At 34.0% G+C, this 13,374-nt stretch overlaps 1 protein-coding gene across 9 annotated transcripts in view; it reads right to left on the bottom strand.

Annotated features, from left to right (window-relative positions):
• The window catches only part of CDK19 (cyclin dependent kinase 19), a 288,374-nt gene that overhangs the window by 27,128 nt on the left and 247,872 nt on the right, over positions 1-13,374 (bottom strand). For 8 of the 9 annotated variants that reach the window (XM_074310097.1, XM_074310105.1, XM_074310101.1 and 5 more), the window contains one exon: positions 7,943-8,074. The exons of the other annotated variant lie outside the window; for it this stretch is intronic. In XM_074310097.1, coding sequence (XP_074166198.1) covers positions 7,943-8,074 — 132 coding nt within the window. The remainder of the gene's footprint in view (positions 1-7,942; positions 8,075-13,374) is intronic. 9 annotated transcript variants of the gene reach the window in all.

Below are 13,374 nucleotides of genomic sequence, written 5' to 3'. Positions count from 1 at the left end.
TGGGGAATGGGTTTAGCACCAGAGAACTTCAGTTCAAGGGTCAACTTTAAATACTAATACAATCACAAACAAGTTGCTCAACCTCTTTGACTTCAGATTCCTCATCTGTAAAATTATAGAACTAAAATACATGATATAAAGTTCCTTTCTAGTTTTAAATCTATAAATCTAGATGAATGTATAGAATAGGATTAGAAACAATTCCTTTGTAAAATACCCCCTAATCACCTGAACCATTGATGGACTATAGCTTCTAGGGTAGACAGTAGTAGGTAGGGAGTGCTTTTGTTCTAATAATCTATCCGTCAATGATTGTAAAAGTCTTCTGGCCTAGGAATATAATAATAATTCTTTCCTTAAACAGATATATTAGTGATTCTGAGACTTTCTAATCTTAGAGTGTTATTATTCTAACAATCTTGTCTGTCAATGATTCTAAAGTCTTCTGGCTTTAGAATAGTCCTAGATCTTTGGTCAGTGATAACCAAATTCCTAAGATCACTCCTCAGTTCTACCTCTAGGCCATAAAATTAGCATATCAATGACAAGAACTAGATAAATGGGTCTCCTAGCTCCTGGTCCTTTGCTAAAATTCTTTTGAAACTTAGCCCACTTCAATTGATCTTAGACACTTAACACTTCCTAGCTGTGTGACCCTGGGCAAGTCACTTAACCCCAACCTCAGGGGAAAAAAAAAAGAATCTATCAAGGTAGATAGTGTTTTGCTAAAGAGCTGTATCTTTCAGGAAGTAAGGTTCAGAAGCTCACTTCTAATAAATTGTAAAGATTAAGCTAAAGGACAAAAGTAAAAAATATTTACCTACAGTGAATGTGTATGTGTATGCACACACACAATATTAAGTTTGGCAATGTGTTTCAAAATTCTGAAATAAAATACTTTGAGGACCTGCTTAACTTGATTTACTTATTATTTAGCATGTGATCTTAATATGCTAAATTTGCTCTGTTATGGTCAAGGGCTATATTCCTAATTCCAACCTAGAAGATACAGGTGACTGCTTTCAGAAGCAACATGGAACAATGCAAAAAAGATAAGAATAGGAGCTGAGCAATGAAATTTCTAGTATGATTTGGCCACTCACTAATTATGTAACTTGGCAAGTCATTTAGCATTTATATCCTAATTTTTTCTTTGGCAAATGAAAATGAAAACAACCATATTTGTATGCAATTCAGGCACAATTATAAGAACTATTCAAAGACAAGGCACTCTTAATGTATTTAATTTATATATAAAAATATGTAAACAAACAAAAGTCTTGAAAAAGTTTGAAAAAAGAAGAAAAATTTTTCCTGTAGAAAAACAACTGCTAAAATTTTCTAGCTAACCATTAAAACTGATGATGGCTATCACTGATGGGGGTTGAGATCCCTTTAAGATTCCTTTCTAATTGCCCAACCCAAGGCTGACCTTGATTCACAAATCCTGGTCAAAGGCATCCTTTGAATATCCGGGCCCAGCCCCACTATCAGCTCAGCTTCTTCCAGCCCTCACCTGGTCTGAGCTAACTGAAAAGCCTGCCTAGAACTTAGGGGTACCGCCCATCATCTTCTAGGCATAAAAGAAATGAGCCAGAGTGCTCTCGTTGCAGGAGCCCTTCCCCCCAACACATGGTATCCTTCCAGCCATGTAAGGGTCCCTGGCCACCCAGCGGCCACCTCTGGCCCTGGCGTCTTTCTAACTAAGCTTTACTTCCAAATTTCTAAAATAAACCTTTTATTTATCAATCTAGGTTTTCGGGCCTGTAAATTTGTTTACAGGGGACACTGATCCTCATGGGATTATCTTACTATCTATGCGCCGAGAAATGGGGTTCCCCCTTTCCTTTCCCTCATTATCACAATAAGATTGTTAAGGAGGAGTTGTATCATTCTAAATTTTTCTACTTTAATGGTAAATGGCAGAAATTTTTATGCCTGCTTCTGTTTGGGCACAGGAAAGGAGATGACATCTAATTAGCCAACAAAAGGCATTAAAATGAACAGACCACCAAAATCCTATCAGAAATTAAATAGCTTGTCAATTTTCACTTTTGCAATATACTCCTCTTCACAGATTTTTATCTAGATTATTACAGTGGTCTGCTGGTTGGTCTCTCTCCACTCCAATCCATCCTTCATTCAGCCAAAGTGATTTCATTAAAGTATGGGTTTGACCATGTCACTACTTCCCTTTCTCCCAATAAACAAAACCGGCTATCTAATATCTCTAGGATCAAATACAAAAATTCTCTGTTGGGTATTTAAAATCCTTCATAACCTCTCCCTCCCCATCCCAAACTTTTTCAATCTTGTTGCACTTTATATCACTCTACCTCTACCCCTAAATATTCTTTAACATAATGAAACTGGATTCCTTGTTGTTCCTAGAACAAAAACCTCCAACTCTTGGCTTTAGGCATTTCCAGTTGCTGTCCCTGCATACTTAGAATGTCTTCCCCCTTTTCATTTCCACCTCCTAGTTTCCCTGGCCTCCTTCAAGGTCTAACTAAAATCCTGCCTTCTACAAGAAGCATCTCCCAACACTTAAAAGGAATCTGAAGTTTTTCCTCTGTTGATTTTATTATATTGTATATAACTTGTTTACATTTTTTTGAAAGAGGTTTCCTCCTTTGTATTATAGCTCTTTGAGGGCTGGGACTACTTTTTGACTTTTTTTCTATCTCTAGTACTTAAGCACAGTGTCTAGCACTATAAATGCTTACCAACTGACTATATTCCAATCAAATTATTCTATTAGCTATTCTCACAATTGTATACTCCATTTTCCACTTCTGCACATTTTTTCCTTTACTTTTCAAAAAAGAGCTGATTCGTCTTTGCAGATAGGAAATATTTTGTTTCTTTGTGTCCCAAAAGCCAAGTACAGTAGTAAACTTTGCATATTGTAAACAACTAAAAAATATTTGTTGTGTGTGCTTTTGGATCTAAAACTAAAATTCATCAGATAAGTTTCAAGTAAGGAGAGATATTTTTGGGATACTGACTATCAAAAGTATATGGGCAAAATCTAAATTGTTCAGTGTGGCAATGCAATAAATATAGATCAAATTCACTAAATGTTTTGCTTCCTCATTTTTGCCTCTCTACAACCTTTGTGGGTTATACCTACATAAATGTTTAGAAAATATCTTCTCTTCTATTACATACTAGAACTTAAGACTAAAAATGCCCCTATGAATTATTTAGTTCTATCTTTGTAATGTAAGGACCTCTCAAGAATGGATATATATCTGCCAAGGGCCAACTAAGCTAAGCTGTAGGAGGCTTACCACAATGTTGGTCCTCAAGGTAATTTTTCTATCTTTACTGACAAAATAATACATCATTTAACTTGATAATATAAGTAGGACTAGAATATGTTTTTTCTCAAATACTTCAAAGGATTCCTGACTTCATCAATATTAAGTACTTCTTCCATGAAGTTGGGTCACAACCTTTCTTAAACTATCCTTCAAGAGCTCATGTATCCCCCACAGAAAATCCATTATTTGATAGCCAACATTTTATTTAATGGGCATTTCTTTACTATGTTGGTCCATGATTCAGTCAATATCCAATTTCAAAGCCTTTCCATCTTAGTAGCATCTGATGTAATTTAAGCTAGTTCTATACACTAAGTACAAGGATACAAAATTGGAAATCTAACATCACAAACCTAAATGCAGAAATTGATATGGGTTAAAGATTCCTTTCTAATTCCCAGCCCCCATGAATCCCAATGGGAGATATCGGGGCTTTCCCAGTCCCCACGGGATCTGAGCTAACTTGGGCTGTCCCAGTCCCCCACTCTAATGATCTGCTCAGGTTTCCCCAACCCCCACAAACAGCTTCCTCCTTATCTAAAAACCCATTGAATTCTATTCTAATTCTAACCCTGGCTGAAACCAGCCAGGAGCCAACATGGGGCTTCACCCAGGGGCCCCTTCACCAAAAGTCCCCCATTATAAAAGAGAGAAACTGGAATCTACTCTTTACGGGAGCCCCAAACATGGCATCCCTATGCCGGCCATGTCAGGGTTCCTGTCCACCTGGCACCAACTTGGCCCTGGAGTCTTTCTACCTTTACCCTTACTTCCAAACCCCAAATAAACCTCTTTTTATTAATCTAGGTTTTCAGGTTGGTAAATTCCTTTACAGGGGTCTCTGCCCTGCCACTAGACCTCATTTAATTCTATATCCTTATGCCGAATCCAAAAGGGTTTCAGGGGAGCTTTATTTGACTCCTGTACCCCAAACCTGCCACTAGACCTCAAAATTAACCCTAATTTCATCTAGGTACCCCTTACCTAACTCTCATCAAAATGAATGAATGAAAAAAATACTTATCAAGTGCTTACTATATGCCAAGTACTGTGCTGGCACTATGAATCCAAATTCATACAACTTCGGAATACAAGTTCTGAACCTTACTTCCTAAATACAAATTTTAAAATGAAATAATTCTGCTTTGAAAGAGCTCAGATTCTAATATGAAAAATAACACATATAGGGTACCAAAGACCAGAGAAGAGCTTTTTGGTTTAGAGAATCATAAAAATGATAAAATGATCCATAGGAAATCCTTAACAGAAGTAAGAGTAGCAAAGTAATCTATCCAAAGCAAAAGGCAAAGGTAAAAGGGAGAAAAGCTTAGATGTAGCAAAAGGGCAGATGACAAAACAGGAAGAAAAAAAGAGACACATGAAGAACAGGTAGAGTAGACTAAAGGCACATAAAGGAGATTTGTGCTTGACAAGATTGTAAAGGCTCTAAGGAATTAATTTTCAAGATAATTTAAGGAGGGGATGAACCTTAAGACAGGAGGAAAGGGGAGGATTTATTGTTGTTTATTATTATTATTATTTATTTATTTATTAATTATTATAAATGGGAGAATTTGGGGAAGATGATATAGTAGTCCAGAAAATTCCAAGCTCTCCAGATTACCCCCACAAACAAGGTGCTAATAAAATTGCACCTCAGGGCAAACATAGACCAGTGAAAAATAAGTAAGACTTGGGGTAGAACAAGGATCCTCCTGGGACAACCAGAAAAGGTCAGAAAAAAGACCCCAAGACTAGGGTTTTACCACCTTGAAGTCTAAAGACTTCCAGCCTAACTCTGCAGAAACAGAAAGCTAGGAGACCTGAGGCTAGTTGGGTTTAGAGGTAACCTCAGAACCACAGAAACGTTCATATCCTGGACAGCATGGGGAAATCAGGATTTGAGTCCAGGAAGGACTCTGTTAATCAGGAACACAGGCTCAATTATGCTGCAGAAACAGCCCTACGTGAGAAAAAACCAGATGCCAGCTGAGTGCAGAAGCAGTAGAACAGGGAAACTGCTAACTGCTGGCACTTGCAGAGGAGCAAAGGTCTTTGTTTGAGGTCAGGTTAGAGGGGAGAGCTGAAACGAAGCTACAGGAACTATTTTCCCCAGCCCCAAGACTAGAGGTGATTACACTAATAGTTTTCATTTTAAAAAAAATGAACAGGCAAAGGAGGAACCCAAACATAGAAACTTACTATAGGAATAGGGAAAACCTGGGGTTCATCTTCAGAGGACGGTGAGGTAAAAAAAAGCTTCTACCCCAAAGAGTAACATTAAATGGCTACCTGCCCAGGAAGAATTTATAGAGGAACTCAAACAAGACTTCAAAAATAAAATAAAAGACAATGAGGGAAAAAAAGAAAAATAAAAACCATCCAAGAAAAACAAGATTGGGGCAGGGGGAGAAGCTAACCAATTAGAAAAGGAAATAAAGTCTTAAGGGAAAAAAATTCTAAAAAATTAGAATTGGGCAAGGGGAAACCAGTGAAGTTAAAAGAAACAAAACAAAACAAAAAACACAACAACAACAACAAAAAATAATGAAAAAATAAAGGAAATGTGAAACACTGTGTAAGAAAAACAACAGATTTGGAGAATAGATTAAGAGGAGAAAAATAAGAATAACTGAACTCCGTAAAAGCTCCCATAAAAAGAAATCTTGACATAATAATGCAAGAAATAACCAAAGAAAACTGTCCTGGAGTGACAGAACAAAAGGGAAAAATAGAAATAGGAAAAAAAAAAAAAATCCACCATTCACAACCTCAAAGAGATCCTACAAGGAAAATGCATGGTAATATAATTGTTAAATTTTGAAAAATCCTTCTTACCCTACATCAAAAAAGAAAATTCTACAAAAACAAAAAAATAAAACAAAAATTCAAATATGCTGGAGCTACAATTAGAATTGTATAGGATACAATCTGTAGATTAATGGGAATGGGATAAAGAGGAAGGAGAAAAGTGGAGGGAGAAATTGAGGAATCCATGAGTTGAGGGAGGTGACATAATGGCACAGCAGGTTAAGGAACTGAATTAAAGTAGAAAACTAAGCAGGGATAGAAAATACCATAACAAAAAGGAGTATAATTCATTAGGAAAAAAAGTAGAACTAATAATCATTGAACTCAAATTCAAACTTAAAGATTAAATCAAGAAGGAAATATACTTTACACAACAGCCATGTTAATATTATTTTAGATGCATGTCTACATGTGTAAATGCATGTATGTTTCTATGTATGCTTATGGGCACATATATAGATATGTACATGGATATTGGTGTGAATGCATATATGTATGTATACACACCTGTGTTTAACTGTAGCTTACTTGGGAGAGGTACGGGAAAAGGAAAAAAGGAAAAACTATACAGCAGAGAACAAAAGAATAATTTAAAAGAAAGCAAAGAGGCATGTCATGACTATAATTTCTTCTGTTTTTATATGTGGTTAGTTGAAATGGAAATTTGTTACATATTTTGAATCTTCCCTGATGTTCTGCTGTGCACATGACAATATTTTCTTTTTTTCTGGGTATTTAGTTTTAAATATATACACAACATGAAAAAATAAGTTGTAAGTTATTAAGGGAACATCAATGACTATTAATCTATGTGCTTAAGCTACCATATATAAAAATGATTATAAGAATGATCTACACCCATACACACACACCCCTACAAGATGAAAGTAAGTAGAAAGATATAAATAGGCTTTTGCAAGCAACATTCTATAGTAGACTATGGGATTCAAGAATTAGAAAGCATTATTCTTATTAAAGTATTCCATTTCTATTAAGGTAACCGATTCTTAACTATCCTCGGGCTTGAATGGAATTAATTTATTCTATATCGCTTAATTCACATCCTTTTATAGGCCTTACTTTTTAGGCTTATACAGAACTCTAGAACGTAAATTTTAGCAGTATCACCAGGTTACCAGAACTGAAGCTCTTCTTCAAGATATTTCAGCTCCCACAGTAAGCTTTTGTTTTTGCTATAAGATCCCACATTCAATCATCAATTCTTAGCACTCTGATCACAAAATTGTCTATGGAAATTGCTTTATATATCTCAAAGGAAAAAAGCACCAGGCAAATGTCAGCTATCAATATTATTATTATTACTTCTTAAGTAATCTGTTCCTGACTCCTGCTCCAAGAGAGAAAATATACTTCTAAAAAAGAAAAATTACAATCTCTCCTAGTCAAGGTGATTGTCTTTTTCCCCACCTAAAAATCCCTCTACCCACAGTTATTGGCTTCTTCTTTCTTTCTTTTTTTTTCTTTTTTTTTGTTTTTGGAGGGAAACTGTTCTAATCTTCTACCCTCGTAATTCTGTACAAAATAAAATTTGCATTCAATCTTTTCCATAGCAACAGGATCATATATTTCTGCTATATGAAAGAGATTTCTCCATTAAAGGGACCATATCTTGTTTCCAAGAATGAAGTCTAAGCTTACCAAATGAAACTTTTTGAAACGAAATGAAATTAGAATATAATAAGTTTTTAAAAGAAATAGCTTTTTCTAATAAGACTACTTCATGACATTAAAATATTTAAGATAAGAGCATTGCCAAGGTGGTAAATTATTTTAAGCTAACTTACCAATGGCCTTTGTATAATGCCTTGCACCAAGCAACAGTTCTGGAGCTCGATACCAAAATGTCACTACTACTGGATCCAAGTCTGCTAAGGGTTTTAAGGGAGAATTGAATAATCTGGCAAAACCCATGTCAGCTAAAAAAAAAAACCAATAAAAATAAATCAATTTACTATGTTATACAAAGCAAAATACTACTTTTTAGCATTTTCCTATTTTTAAAACAATATTACTTAAACTGGGAAAACATTTTTACATTCAAAGCTTCTGATGAAGGCTTCATTTCTAAAACAAAGAAAACTGATGCAAATTTGTAGGAATTCAAGCCATTCTCCAATTGATAAATGGTCAAAGGATATGAGCAAACAATTTTCAGATGAAGAAATTAAAACTAATTCTAGTCATATGAAAAGGTGCACCAAATCACTATTGATCAGAGAAATGCAAATTAAGATAACTTTTGAGATATCACTACACACCACCTGTCAGATTGGCTAAGATGACAGGAAAAGATAATTATGAATGTTGGAGCAGACATAGTGGAAAGGATCCAATCATTTTGGACAGCAATTTGGAACTACATTGAAAAAGTTATCAAATTGTGCATACCCTTTGATCCAGCAGTGCTACTATTGGGCCTATATATCAAAGAGATCTTAAAGGAGGGAAAGGGACCTGTATATGCAAAAATGTTTGTGGCATCCCTCTTTGTAGTGGCCAGAAACTGGAAACTGAGTGGATGTCTAGCAATTGGAGAATGGCTGAATAAATTGTGGTATATGAATATGATAGAATATTATTGTTCTGTAAGAAATGATTGAGTGAAGTGAGCAGAACCAGGAGATGTAAAATGTAAACATGGCAATGATTATATGATGATAAATTATTTTCCTTTTTTCTGAGACAATTGTAATTAAATGACTTGCCCAGGGTCACCCAGCCAAAAAGTGTTAAGTGTCTGAGACCGGATTCGAATTCTGGTCTTCCAGACTTCGGGGCTGGTGCTCTATCCACTATTCCACCTAGCTGCTCCATGATGATTCATTCTGATGGACGTGTCTCTCTTCAACAATGAGATGATTCAAATCACTTCCAATTGTTCAGTGATGAAGAGAGTTATCTATCCCCAGAGAGAGGGCTGTGGGAACTGAATGTGGTTCACAATATAGAATGTTCACTTTTTGCTGTTGCTTGCTTGTATTTTATTTTGCTGCTTTCTGCAACAATAAGATTATAAAATGATCAATTTTTTTTAATTGGTTTGATTTGATTTTTCGTGTACAGCACTATAATTGTATAAATATGTATGCATAGTTAGATTTCACATATATTTCTACCATATTTAACATATATTGGACTATTTGCTATCTAGGGGAGGGTATGGAGGATGGGAGGGAAAATTAAAACACGAGGTTTTGCAAGGGCTAATGTTGAAGAATAGTCCATACATGATTTTTGAAAAATAAAAAGCTTTAATAAAAAAAATTACTTTATTCTATAAATCCTAATATTAATGATACCTAGACGTCTAAGCGTCCTAAAGCATAAAATGAGTCCTTAGCTTATTTTTGTGTTTACACACACATGTACGCACATCCATTTCATTTAACAAACATTTATTCATAAATAATTACTGAGATAATCACATGTATTATGATATACAAGAGTCATAGGGATACTAAAAAAAGTAGAGACTATCCTCCATTCCATAATTGATCTCTGGAGATTTATCATAAAGTCTTTTCATAAGACAAATATAATTAATAGCTATATTTTTTACCAAAATGTTGCCATCAAATAGGTTACAAATACAACCAATCAATGGGCTATAAGAAACAAATAAATAATTAGATGGATCAGTGTGAATTTAAAATAAGAAAATTGTGTTGCAAGTTCTATAAAATAGACATAAATGCACTGTAGACAAAGATTGCATGAGGAATCACAAAATTTGATAGCTGTACTGAATCATAAATCTGCTCTAAAAATATTATGACCACAATAATAATTAAATTAATAATAATTGTTTTTCTTCTTAGAATTCAAAAGGGATTAGTAGAGATGATCCTACTTCGTTAAAAAAAACCACACAATTAAGTTTAAGCTAATATTTTCTCATTTCAATAAATTTCCTAATCAGAGATAAAATCATTTCACTGATCTTAAAGCTGCTCTGCTTTTAGTACAGTAAATAAATGTTCAATATTTACTTTGTTGATATGATATTCCTCTCACTAAGAAGTTTTGTTGTTATTATTGTTTAAACTAAAAACTAAACTAACATTTCTCCTTTTATCTTCTCTTACCTCTTACTTTTTCAAAATGTTTCCATCTTTCAGTTAAGAGATTTAAACTAGATATCCTCTAAGGTCTCTTCCATTTCAAATTCACATGTAATTGTATTTATTTTATATACCAAACCATACAAAATCAAAAAATAAATTATTCTACTTAGTACTTTGTTGACAGCTATCACAGAGAGCTACAGGAACAATTTGTACTTTATTAAGGAGAATATAAAAACATTTTTCCCAAAACAATATGACAGACTATATAATAGATTAACCATTAAATTCACCTACTGCTTTCTATATCGTCAGGCCCTCTTAGAACTGATGAATTAATACTAATCTATTTAAATAGAATATACACAAAACAAGATTTAAGAAAAATGTAAACAACTATATTTTTCCTTATTTATGAATCCTTCATTATATTCAAAGATTGTTTTTTGATGAAGTACAAATAGAACAGAAGACTCTAGGGAGCAGGGGCTCTTACAAATTTATTAATATACCCCAGCAACTAATCTAAGTGTTTTAGAAGTATTTTATAAAAGCACTAAACTAGTTGAATTAAACTATCTCATCTTGAAATCCTTAAAAGTAAAGATGGGCTAGGGTAAATGGTTCCTACTGAATACTAAAGAAAAATAAAAACTTGATAAATGGGATATAGAGTAAAACTGTATTATACAGTTTTATGGTATTAAGGGATTTGAACTTTATTCTATGCGTATGACTAGTACATAATGTATTGGAAAGTACAATGGACTAAGGATTAGAAAACACAAGTGCTAATTCTGGTTCTGTCATTCATTAGCTGTACAAAATTTATGATTCAGAACAGCTGTCAAACTAGTACAGTTTAAAAATTTTTCCACTCACCACCCCTTTTTTGCCTAAGAAATTTTTATGTAATCCCACGTATATAGATATAACAAAGTAGGTGAACAAATCAAACATTTACTGATAATAAATCATAAAGATATTTGATTTAAACAATTCTTTGGTATACATATAATTATTAAGAACAGAACCAAATTTGTATACTAATGAGATGGATATACTTGTTTATTTTTACACAAAAAATTAAATCTTGCCAGAATATTTGATACCTTTTACTATTGCCAAATTTTTTCATGAGCCCTTTCAGTTACATGCTTTCTCATTTTCAGTTACTCAATCCCATGTGGGATTTGATAGTCTAATAACTATTTAATAGTTATTTAGTAATAGTTTAATTTAGTAATTTAGTAATAGTTTATTAAGTTTTGAGCTATAATGGGGCAAGCCACTTCTCCTCTCTGGGACCCAATTTCCTTATCTATAAAGTAAGGAATTGAATTAGACAGTTTCTAGCTCTCTTCTAACTTTAATTCCTAATAAGCTATTAGAGGTTTTTATGCAGGATAATGACAGGATGAAATTAATATTTGGAAAACAAAGGCAAAAAAAAACCATTCAGGATGGCTGTTATTAATCTGAACAATCAATTTCTTAACAGAGTAAGAAATTTGAAAAGGCCTCTTGAGGTAAATCTTAAAAAGAACCCCAGGAAGTCAAGATGCAAAAATAAAGAGTGAGAGCATTCTAGCCACAGAGAAAGTCCAGCACAAAGACAGGAGAATATGTATTATTAGCAAAGATTAGGAAGAAGATCCATATTGCTAGATTGGAGAGGATGTGGAGAGAAATATGTAGGAAGCCTGGAAAGATAGAAAGGAATCAGGAGTTGAAGGGTTTTAAATGCCAAGTAAAAAATTTTATAGTTTATGCTCAAGGAAGCCACTAGAAATTAGTGAGTAAGAAAGTAAAACATTCAGATCTGTGCTTTAAGAAAATGACTTTGACAACTGAGTAGAAAATGGACTAGAATGGAAAGATTTGGGGAAAGGAGATAATAAATCACAAGGCAACTATTAGAAAAAGCAATAATCCAGATATGGTGCTGAGGCTCATAGTAGTCGAGTGATGAAAAAAGAGAACACATGTAAAGTTGTTATGTAAGTAAAAATGATAATATTCAGCAAGAAATTGAATATGTGGGGTGAGTGCAAGTGAGAAATCAAGGATGACATTAAGGTTGCAAGCATGGTGACTGAAAGAATCAATATTAGAAAAAAAAAGCTGGCCTGAGAACCAAGTAAGTTCTGCCTGTGACATATACTGGTTGTGTGGACCTGACAAGTCACAATCTCTCAGTAGTCTAGTATAAGATCAAACTTGTACTAATGAATGGAATTTCCTCAGCCTAGAGTTCTCAATATCAGTATATCACTTACAGGTCCACAACCTCCACTTTTATCCCTAACATATAGTGCAATACCTTGCAGATAGCAGACTCTTAATAAATATCTGTTGGACTCAAATGAAACCTGTAATAATACGCCTGAGGAAAAAAATGGAAGTAGTAGTAAAAAGGAAAGAAATTTTGAAAGAAAAATCACTAGGATTTGATGACTGGTATAGAGGGGGAAAAAAAAAAAAGCCAAAGATGATGCTCAGGTTTTGGAGTGAATAAGAGAATTATAAAGATACTGTAGAAATGGGTAAGCATTCTAGTCACTAGTTTAGGACATAATGTATTTGAAGTGATGGGACACAATTCAAGTTGAAAGTTTAACCAGAATATGGAACTAGATCTTGAATGAAATAACTAACTGGTAAATAGAGATAGTCATGGATTAATTTTCTAACTAAACAAACAGGAAGAAGAGTTAATAGTTAAGAATGAAAAGCCTTTGTCAACTTCCAGTTAAAATATGGACAGGGGAGTGGAGGGTTGGGGAGAGGAGAGGAATAAGGAGGAGCTAAAAGAGAAGAACAAGACAGGGAGCATCACAAAAGAACAAGTGGCTGACACTTAAAACTGTAAATACTACAAAGTCATATAGGAAAATTACGATCATAAATAATTTCATATTGGAGAGTTAAAAAAGGAATTCATAATAAAGAAACGAGGGAATGAGTATGCATACACTCAAGGAATCTAGTAGGAGGAGGAAATATGAAAACAGAAGTTTGAGTTCAGCAAGGTGAAGCAAAGTATATGAATGGAAAAAAGGAAAATGAACACAGTGGAGAAGTAAAGATACTTCATTGAAAAGAAGCTATGTGTGGAAGCATATGTGGAAGCTATGTGTGGAAGTCAGAAA

This window comes from Sminthopsis crassicaudata, chromosome 4 (assembly GCF_048593235.1).
Source record: "Sminthopsis crassicaudata isolate SCR6 chromosome 4, ASM4859323v1, whole genome shotgun sequence".
NCBI lineage: Eukaryota > Metazoa > Chordata > Mammalia > Dasyuromorphia > Dasyuridae > Sminthopsis > Sminthopsis crassicaudata.
Note: the sequence above shows the minus strand (reverse complement) of the source record. Positions and strands in the feature narration are given on the sequence as shown.